Source organism: Saccoglossus kowalevskii, chromosome 9, assembly GCF_978046115.1.
Source record: "Saccoglossus kowalevskii chromosome 9, keSacKowa6.1, whole genome shotgun sequence".
NCBI lineage: Eukaryota > Metazoa > Hemichordata > Enteropneusta > Harrimaniidae > Saccoglossus > Saccoglossus kowalevskii.
The window spans coordinates 18,869,884-18,879,368 of NC_140649.1; the positions used below are offsets into that span (position 1 = coordinate 18,869,884).

The following is a 9,485-nucleotide window of genomic DNA, read 5'->3' on the forward strand; positions in this document are numbered from 1 at the left end:
CAACCAGACAAAAATCCTAGAAGCAGCATTTAAGACATTTATTACAGTTATTTCTAAGCAATATTTTGACCCAAAATGAATGATTAAGTGGTAAGCAATTACTTTAAAATGACTAATTTTCCCTGGGTTTAAATTTCGCTGATTTATCATTTAAGGCATATTTAGTGGGTTTTATAATCACGGTTTTATCATTTAGATAATGTGTTCTATGCTAAATTTTACATATTCACTGGGTTTTAATTTAGCACATTTTCCAGTCAGCGAAATAAGCAAAATTAAAACCCAGTGAATAATTAACCCCTTTGCAGTATTTTATTTTTTCTGCTAGGCCCTACCAGCCACACTTTTTTCATCAGGCCACTGTGTTATCAGGCTAGTTTAGTTTACATGCAATATTTGTTACCAAAGCAAAAAGGAATGATGTTATGTATACATTTTATGTTGATTACATGTTTTTTTTATAAAACATAATTTAATCACCTTCATGGTACTTTAATGTCCCATATTTACGATAATTAGAATTCAACATGTGTATTTTATTGTTCTGGTGTTCGCATTAAATATTATAGACCACAAATTGTTTTCAGTGCATATTGTGTGTATATTTGTTATATTTATACTTAGATAAACACTAACACTAGAATTTTAGAATGTTTCTATTTCTATACATAATCCTCTTAAACAGTATCATGGCTGTTTTACTCACACTGTGGGCACAGCTGCTAGCACATCATCCAGGGCATCCTCAAACTGCAGAATAAAATATATAACATTAGATATTTTTTATGAGACAAATAATTTACTTATTAAAATAATATAAAACATGTCAATTACGATTATTTCGTCATTCAAAACATATTAATTTTGTAATGATGATGACTTATTATAAAATGACAAATAATTAACAGTCACGGTATTTGATCATTCGATGCTAACGTAGCTCTCAATAAACATCGTATTTCGACTACAATATCTCGTTATACATATGACAATCTATGTTTCATACATACATACATAAACTCGGTATCACTATTTTACTACAAATTACGAATTTACAAGAGAAGAGAAAATACCTTGACATCTTCATCCTCCGCCATTTTTAAAAGTAAATAAATATGGCTGCTTTGTGACGATTCACTGGGCTTTAAACTTTTTTGTTTTGAACATTGATCAAGTGAACCTTTGCCCGAATTAGATTATCTTGGAATCGACACTAAACGAGAAGCTTTTAAAAGGTCCCGGTCAGCGGTTGCCATTATCGGAATGTAAACAGAACAGTCAATGTGGACTTATTTGTGAAGAGAGTCACCGAACAATCACACGTCAGCAAGAGCCACCACTGAGGGCGAACCACAGCTGAGCGTATTTTCATCGGTCCCAGGGCATTTATATTTTTGGGAATATTCTTTTCTTGAATCGTAGTGTAGTGGTCAGTTATAGTCTTGAGTGTAGCAGTATGTCGTCCGGAGCAACTGATGTCAAAAGACCGAATAAAATAAACAGGTAAGTACATCTACATGTAGTTTCACACCGAGTGATTCTCACAGCTTGAGTGCAACTAGCGGATCTTCGGAGTTGAAAATAAGATAATTGTACTGTTTTAACAGTTACAGATTTACTGTTCAGTAATCACCCCGGGGTAATGGTACATATAAAACACATGTGCAGCTCAATTACTTGTATGTTTATATTTTTCTCCACAAACCTGATTTTCAGAATTAGGTTATACCATAGCGTCCATAGACTCACTGTGTACTACTAGTAGGATATACTGTCAATGGTTATACGAAAACCTTTGTTTTACATGTTTGCGTAGAACAGTGACCACTGTACAATGGACGATTCGAATGAACCCATATACTGGACTTTTGTATGGGCATAGTCAAAAAAAAAATTAGTTATTACATGTATGTATTTAAAAAATATTTCATAATTACTGTAAATTTCACGGCATGAATTTGTTTTATATAAAATATTCCCCTAATGTTTTATAAATTTCAAATAACAGTTGAAAACAAGTAAACCTATCACAATTTGGAATCTGTGAATAACTTGAGAAAACCCACAAAGAACCATAGGGAATGGGCATTATCAAATGGTCACTATATCCAATGTTAAACGTCGTCTTTGTTTTATTGAACGTAAGCGTGAGAATCTACCTGGGTGAATGTTTGATGAATATTTTATAAATTTCCATAAAAGCTGTTCATGCTTTCATGAAATTCACGGTAAACACAGTTATTTTATATTCTAAAACATTTCGATGCAACTGAAATAGTGTATGTTCTAAGATATTGATTCATTTGTTCTTGTACAGATACAAACCACCTGAAGCTGGTGGATTGGAGGATCCTACTTCAGAATACATGAATCTATTAGGAATGATATTCAGCATGTGTGGTCTTATGCTAAAGGTAAGTAGCCTCTGCGTTTGAATGCTCACTGTATCAATTGAGAGTGGAAAGTCTGTGCATTCTGAAAATAATCACAAACTGCTCTAGTGCAGACGTGGATTCAAAAATGATTCCATTTTTTCATAGTTTATTCAACAAAATTTTAGAATGAATATATTTAATTATACACTGTACTTCTTTCTTTGAAAATGCTTTTCAGCCAGCATGTTATTTTAGCTACTGGGTAAAGCCCCTTTCACAATTGGTGCCAAACAGACTACAACGGCTTGCGACTCGAAATTTTTCCCGTTGTACGACTCGTTGTAGCCGTTGTACCACTTATTGTACGATCCAGATGCGACAAAATGGTTGCATCTCGGTCAGGAAAAAAAAACGTGCTGCTCCAATATTTTGAGCGACTGACGCGATGAAAATAATTGCACGACAGGCAGTACGAGTGTTGTGCGACTTTGCACGCACTTGTAAGACCCCGAACGAGTGTTGCACGAGTATTTTCATGTCGTACGATGATGCGTCCTGTCGTACGAGTCCGTTGTACCACCCTAAGACTATTGGAAGACCTGTCTTGCCCCCTTTGCAACGTTGTACGATTTTTTTTCACCCCCAATATAAGCTCGAGAACTCCTGAGCTTTCATCCCAAATGTCTGGACCATCCATACTGTAAACATGGCTGCTGCTCGACCAATAGCTCCTGGGAGGCTCTTGCATTTGCTAAGTCTGAGAAGGCAAATCCAAAACGTTCAAGACAGACATGTCATATTGATGGCCTTACTCATCCGTAGACGTCAAAGACATGCAAAGCAAAGAAGAAGGTGGTGGGTCAAACCCTGTAATGAAGAAAGTCGCATCGCGTGTCGTATTTATAGGCCAACACCTCGCGCGACAGGTGGTGCGGTGTGTCGCACAATGGGTCGTAGCCTTGTACGATCGGTTGTAGTAGTCGTACAACGGGTCGCTAGGTCGCGCGACATATGGCGCTACAAAACGCATACATGTATGTCGTGTGACTTGGTCGCATCATTGTTCAATCGTTGCAGCTGTTGTACGACTGTTGCACCCGGAAACATGAAAATAATCGCACGATTACGTCTCACGACTGTTGTAGTATCCTGGTGCAGTGGTCGTTCACCTCACGTACGATTTTATATATTGCTTGCGACTCAAAGACAACACTTCTACAACAGGACGGAAAAAATATTTTCAAAAAAAAAAATTAACGCACGAGTGAGGCGCCAATTGTGAAAGGGGCTTAATCTATAATTTCGCGAATTTAAAAGAAAGTATTTTCTCACAATGATAATTAAGATTTTGTTAATTTGTTTCCCAAGTCAAATTTGCAAAAATGGCATGTAGCTAATTCATAGTGTTTTCATGGAAATCAAAAGGAGTGACAACCCATGCCACCCGCTTATCATGTGTTGTTTGCATAACAATATGCAATTGTTCTTGTTTCAGATGAAATGGTGTGCATGGATAGCTGTCTATTGTTCTTTTATTAGTTATGCAAATTCAAGATCTTCTGAAGATACCAAACAAATGCTCAGTAGTTTCATGTAAGTTTTTTTTATAGAGCATTTTGTCATAAAAAAATCATGTTCTATGTTTGAGCCTACATTATAATCCATGCGTAACTTAACATTTAGCTAGCTATGATGGTACAAGACAGAGTTGTGTGCAGTATATGCTTCCTCTAACTGTATTTACTTTTTAGCCGCTTTCCTCTAACGGTTTGTTAGCTAGAGTGCAGCTTTGTTAAAGGTGATATGTAAGACATAGGGTGACATCCACCAACAAATTGAGTTAAAAGTGACTCGATTTTAGATCGATCGCTCATGTGATTGTATGTTCTTTTTATATAGTTTTCTCTGAAACCAATAGCAATGTAGAGATCGGGGAAATGTTATGATAGTCTTTGTATAGATATACTGTACAACTGTATTTGTTTGATACCTGCCCAGGGTGATCTTTTGACACATTTTCAATCCTTGTTCAGGCATAGTCTTAAAAACAAGAACTTATGTTTTAACCTTTGTCTTTGCATTTTGAACATGCCTCATCTGATCACATATTCAAGCTTTACAACTTCATTCACGTATTTTAGGCAAAATAAGCATGTCCATTTGTTTCATGATCAGATTCAAAATGACAGAATGGAGGCCATTTTAGTGCTAGAAAATTTTGCCATTTCAGAACCGAATCTCTGTCGACCAAGATACAGTTCCAGAAATGCCTGATTTTTGATGATTTCTTAGCACAAAAATGGTCACCATTCGGCCATTTTGAATCAGATTGTTAAACCAATGTACCGTACTCGACAGCGTTAGTGCCCAGGGCCCCCGCCTCAACTCAGAAAATCAAGATTTTTTAGGGGTGGGCGCTCACCCGAGCACCCCCTCGAAAAAGAGTGCAAATGAAAAATTTGATTCATCAAGTGACAGATTACGTTTTTGAGGGAAAATCAAATTATGAAATTAGTTGAATCGTCATTGATTTTCACAATGAAGAAACAGAAATTATCACAAAAAATATGCACATTTTATTACAATACTAATTACGCACCACCAGAATATACGAGATTAAAAACATTTGACACGTGTCAAAATTGTCATACTATCTCCACTGACGAGGTGTTGGATCGTACGCAAACTCTCGATGAAAATCACTTTCCGCCATGATGCATTTGCAGATTTGACCTGCAGTAGCGTCCTTTGACCTAATGGGTCAAGTTGGTTATTAACCAATCAGAATGCTGCGTTGTACTGACGCAATTCTTCGGAAATTCCCAAAGACTTTCCGGTAACGCAATGCGGAAGTGAATTGTCGATGTCAAAGTACGATCTGTTGGAATTGATTTCAGCGAATAAACGACATGGTTTTTCAAAAAACCTAATAACTAGCAATTTTCATCGGTAAACTGAATATGGCATGAAATATTTACCGCATTTTACTTGTATTAACAGGTCATTGTCGAAGCGTAGTTTACGCACAGTTACCGTGTTCTACGCAACACAACATGTTCACAGCGGTCAATATCCACGCTGTATCATATAAAAATGATTACCAAGTTTTAAATTAGAATTAGCGACCGACCGAAAAATATGAAATATCGGGTCGCTTTTTTTTTTTTTTTTTTTTTAATAGGCCCAAATATTAAAAACTCACCATTTTAAGCAGTAAAAAAGTGTTTCCTCTAAAAAATAAGAATCCTGGACCATTGTTTGATCCCCAGAGTCCCCGTAAGTGGCGACTTTGAACCTCGAGTTGATCTGTATTTCTCTGACATGTTTTGAATACTATGAAGTCCATATACCTAAAAAAAATCTGACCGACCTGATTTTTCAATTTTTCCACTTGAGGGCAACATAAGTTATTTTTTTGGCCCTATGAAGTATATAAATTGAACTCTAATTTATGTGTCAGAATAGATTAAAATATTCTAAAAATGACTGCTAAAATAGAATACCTATGACACATTTCTGAAAATTTTATTTGCATTAGATATGTGGACAGCAGGGTCATAGCCAGAAAATGAAAAGTGCCTGTCTAATATCTATATTGAAATGCAAGATTATAGTCTGGTAGTGCCCAATTGTAGTATCATTTATAAATTTTCAATCAAAAGATAACAGATTTGTAAAAATGTAGCCGGTCAAATCAAAATTTGAATCTGTCTAAAATGTGGAGTGCCTGTCTAAAATTACAGGTAGACAGGTGTCTTGCTAAAAGCCTGGCTAGTACTGAATTCTGCCGTAAATTCGCCCAGGACCGTTAAACGGCACTTTGTGTTTTAAAAAAACTAAAATTGGACCAATAAATCGCCCAATAAAAGGCGGTTTTTCAGCAGTTTTTTTAAGCTGTTATTTTTATCTTTTTAGATGCCTAAAAATTTCGCTGTAGTCATTGACACCTTTTCAAGGGTATTTGTGTTTATTGCGACTAGCGTGAATGAGTAAGGTTCGTTACGACAATGAGCTGTTTCCGTGTTGCGTTCAATAACATTAACATATCTAAATGAGCTATGGTAATTTGGCTCGATGGCATCATCCACCATTTTGATTGGTTAATTATTGGTTCAGACCATTTTAGAGAAAGATGGGCGGCCTACTTTTCAATCCAGCAAGAAAAAAATGTATATATTTTTAGATTAGCTTTTGCAATAGTTTCTTTCCTTTTGGGTGGTCCAACTGCCGGCGTTGAAAATCGGCATACATGGATTTTTCAATGAAGATATAAGCCCCCTAAAATATTTGATGATCATTTTTTGATCGTACTACGATATTGGCAAATCTCTTCCGTGTTGCATTCAATAACATTAACATATTTAAATGAGCTACGGTAATTTGGCGCGATGGTATCATCTACCATTTTGATTGGTTAATTAGCAATTTGAACTATCAAAGAACTCTGTCCCAGGTCAAAACATGGCGGATATTCACCAGCATCTAGCATTCAATATGCGAACGGAATCATTCGCTTGAAATTGAAGTTGAAATTTATTTGCATTTCATAACAATTCAACGAATTTATTTTTTGCACGTTATTATAATCATTAGTAGGTAATAATCAACAATTGCGAAACGCAGCATGACAGGATTGCGCTACCATGATCATTTTTATTTGAAACTTCTTTTAGGATATACTTTCATTACTAATAGAATGCAAAAACAAAATAATTGTATTTGACGCACAAGGTTCGTCAATGTGATTTTTTTGGATAAAGATGCGCGGACTACTTTTCAATCCCGCGAGAAAAAAATGTATAAATTTTTAGATTAGCTTTTGCAATAGTTTCTTTCGGTATGGGTGGTCCAACTGCCGGCGTTGAAAATCGGCATACACGGATTTTTCAATGAAGATATAAGCCCCCTAAAAATATTTGATCATTGTTTGAAAATTTGAACCCCAAATACCGTAAGGGCCCACCAGCCGTGAAACCGCCCAGGGCGATTTTTCGGATGGGCGAATTTACGGCAGAATCTGGTAGTGCATCAGACAAATATGGTAGTATCATTTATAATTTTGTAGATTCCTTTTTGTTGCAATACTTTTAATCTTTCTGTTTCCTTTGACAGGTTATCAATATCAGCAGTTGTGATGTCATACCTACAAAATCCACAGCCTATGACTCCACCATGGTAGCAGTAATTCAGAGCACATTTACTAGCTCATTTGAAGTGTGCCATCTATTGTCCATTCCCACAGTTACTTTGTTTTTTGCTGTCAACTTTGTTGAGTGGAGCTTATCATATGTGTGATTGTCCGTCATCGTTCGTGTCAACTTTTTACTTTTTCGACTACAAACTACAATTCTTATTGCTTTGATACTTACTGTATATGTACCTTGGGAAGACCTCTTCAATTTCTTCATTTCGTGATGATATCTTCAATTGTCTAATTTTGATGAATATTTTTTGTCATTTTTGGTAAAAAGTGATATTTTCGACTACTTGTTAAAAACCACAAGTCTGATTGCTTTGATACTATACATATAGGTACCTCAGGTACCCCTCTCTCAGATTTGTTCATTTTCCAATGATATCTTCAGTTCTTTAATTGAAATGTGCATTGCTAACAGCGAAGCTATCTCAGCCGAGAGGCTGCTTGTTTTAAATAGATTTAAATAATTTACTTCAGGTATTGGGTCATGCAAACAGATTTAGTATAATTAATTACTGTTTTTGAAGGGGATTGAAGCTGAGACTAAGTAACTGATTTAATAGTAGAGCATATGTTTGCCTAACTGCTATTTGCTATGTCTTTAGATGTATAATGACCATGTTAAATAGCTGTGGTCTTTATGCAGCAGCTAGAGTTAAAATTGCGTGTAAACAAATGTATTTTACACAACAGCAGTAATATTAAAGGGAAAATCAAGGCTAACAACATAGTACTCTCAGATAAAAGAGCTCGACAAATGTAAGAGCATGCAATTTACAGTTTTTTTTATATCACTTTTCATTCTCTAGATATTCAACTTTTTATCAATTTATGTAGTCCGACATCATGAAATCAATTTCTGACAACAAATTCTATAATGTCATACTTTACCCATAATCCTTTGCTTGAGAATCAAGATGGCTGACTACTTGATACTGATGCAAAATATATAGAAAATGAAAAGTGATATAAAACTGTAAATTGCATTCTCCTACATCTGTGGAGCTTTTTCTTAAGGGGGTCATTATGTTGTTTGGCTTGATGTTTCCTTTAATGTTACATAGTACTAATAATCCCTCACAGCATGTATACATACAAAGTATCATCACAGGGTGAAAAAAATACTGTTCCATAACTTGTCAATGTAACAATTATTTATGACAAGAAAGCCAGAAAACCATGGCTAGACCTCCACCCTGCAATCTATTTTGAAGAACTTTTACTTAAACTAATATATTTCTGTAAGAGCTTATATGGTACAGTAATATGAAATTGTATTGTCAAGTTCAAAATCATACACGATGGAGAGGGAAATAGATTCCACACTGTCTATTGAGAAAAAAGAAGATTAGGTATATTACGGTAGAATTTTAATAACACTGTAAAAACAAAATTATTTCCAATGTCAAGATGCAAGTTAATAAAAAATGTTTTCACCAAGTTTATCTGATTCATGTTTATTACAACATGTTTATTACATTACAACAGCTGAAGGTCAATTATATGATAGGGTCAGCTTGCTCTTTTTTGAACAAGTGTTCCAGTTCTACACTAAACTACCGGTACAGTGATTCTGATAATTATTCACACAGAGAGTTAGCAAGATGGCTTGCAACTTTGCAAAACAATTCGGTTTTTGTACAATATAGACTTGATGGCGCTGCTCTATTGACACATGCATAGTTTACATAATTTAATTATCATACTAAATGAGGGTGAAGCACAGCTTTAGTCTCTGTTTTGGATGAAATTCGAAGTCAGTGACTATAAATTTGCATTCCCTTTGTGCATCGGAATCCATTTTTCAGACATGCTTTAACTGATTGCATTCTAACTTAACGCGAAGACCGTGTTCTTACTGTAATAGCTACATGCTATTTCAATGAATTTGCTAAATTCTGATAATTAAATGA

At 35.3% G+C, this 9,485-nt stretch overlaps 2 protein-coding genes across 2 annotated transcripts in view; one reads left to right on the plus strand and one right to left on the minus strand.

Moving 5' to 3' along the window:
* The window catches only part of LOC100374240 (tetratricopeptide repeat protein 39B-like), a 38,572-nt gene extending 37,253 nt beyond the window's left edge, over nt 1-1,319 (minus strand). The window contains exons 1-2 of the mRNA XM_085503267.1: nt 1,074-1,319; nt 707-750 (exon numbers count right to left, since the gene is read on the minus strand). Of these exons, the coding sequence (XP_085359393.1) occupies nt 707-750; nt 1,074-1,097 (68 nt within the window). The 5' untranslated portion in view covers nt 1,098-1,319. The remainder of the gene's footprint in view (nt 1-706; nt 751-1,073) is intronic.
* LOC146738937 (PAT complex subunit Asterix-like) lies at nt 1,313-9,013 on the plus strand. Its single transcript, XM_085503272.1, has 4 exons — nt 1,313-1,503; nt 2,318-2,414; nt 3,871-3,968; nt 7,488-9,013. Exons 1-4 carry the CDS (start codon nt 1,457-1,459, stop codon nt 7,552-7,554), a joined length of 309 nt encoding a protein of 102 aa, XP_085359398.1. The 5' UTR covers nt 1,313-1,456; the 3' UTR covers nt 7,555-9,013.
* The last annotated feature ends 472 nt before the right edge of the window (nt 9,014-9,485 follow it).

Excerpts from the sequence above, each read along its gene's own strand:
- LOC146738937 (XM_085503272.1), top strand. The coding sequence starts at position 1,457 with ATGTCGTCCGGAGCAACTGATGTCAAAAGACCGAATAAAATAAACAG. Across the intron at positions 1,504-2,317 it reads AGACCGAATAAAATAAACAG|ATACAAACCACCTGAAGCTG; the intron begins GTAAGTACATCT and ends GTTCTTGTACAG. Across the intron at positions 2,415-3,870 it reads TGTGTGGTCTTATGCTAAAG|ATGAAATGGTGTGCATGGAT; the intron begins GTAAGTAGCCTC and ends TTCTTGTTTCAG.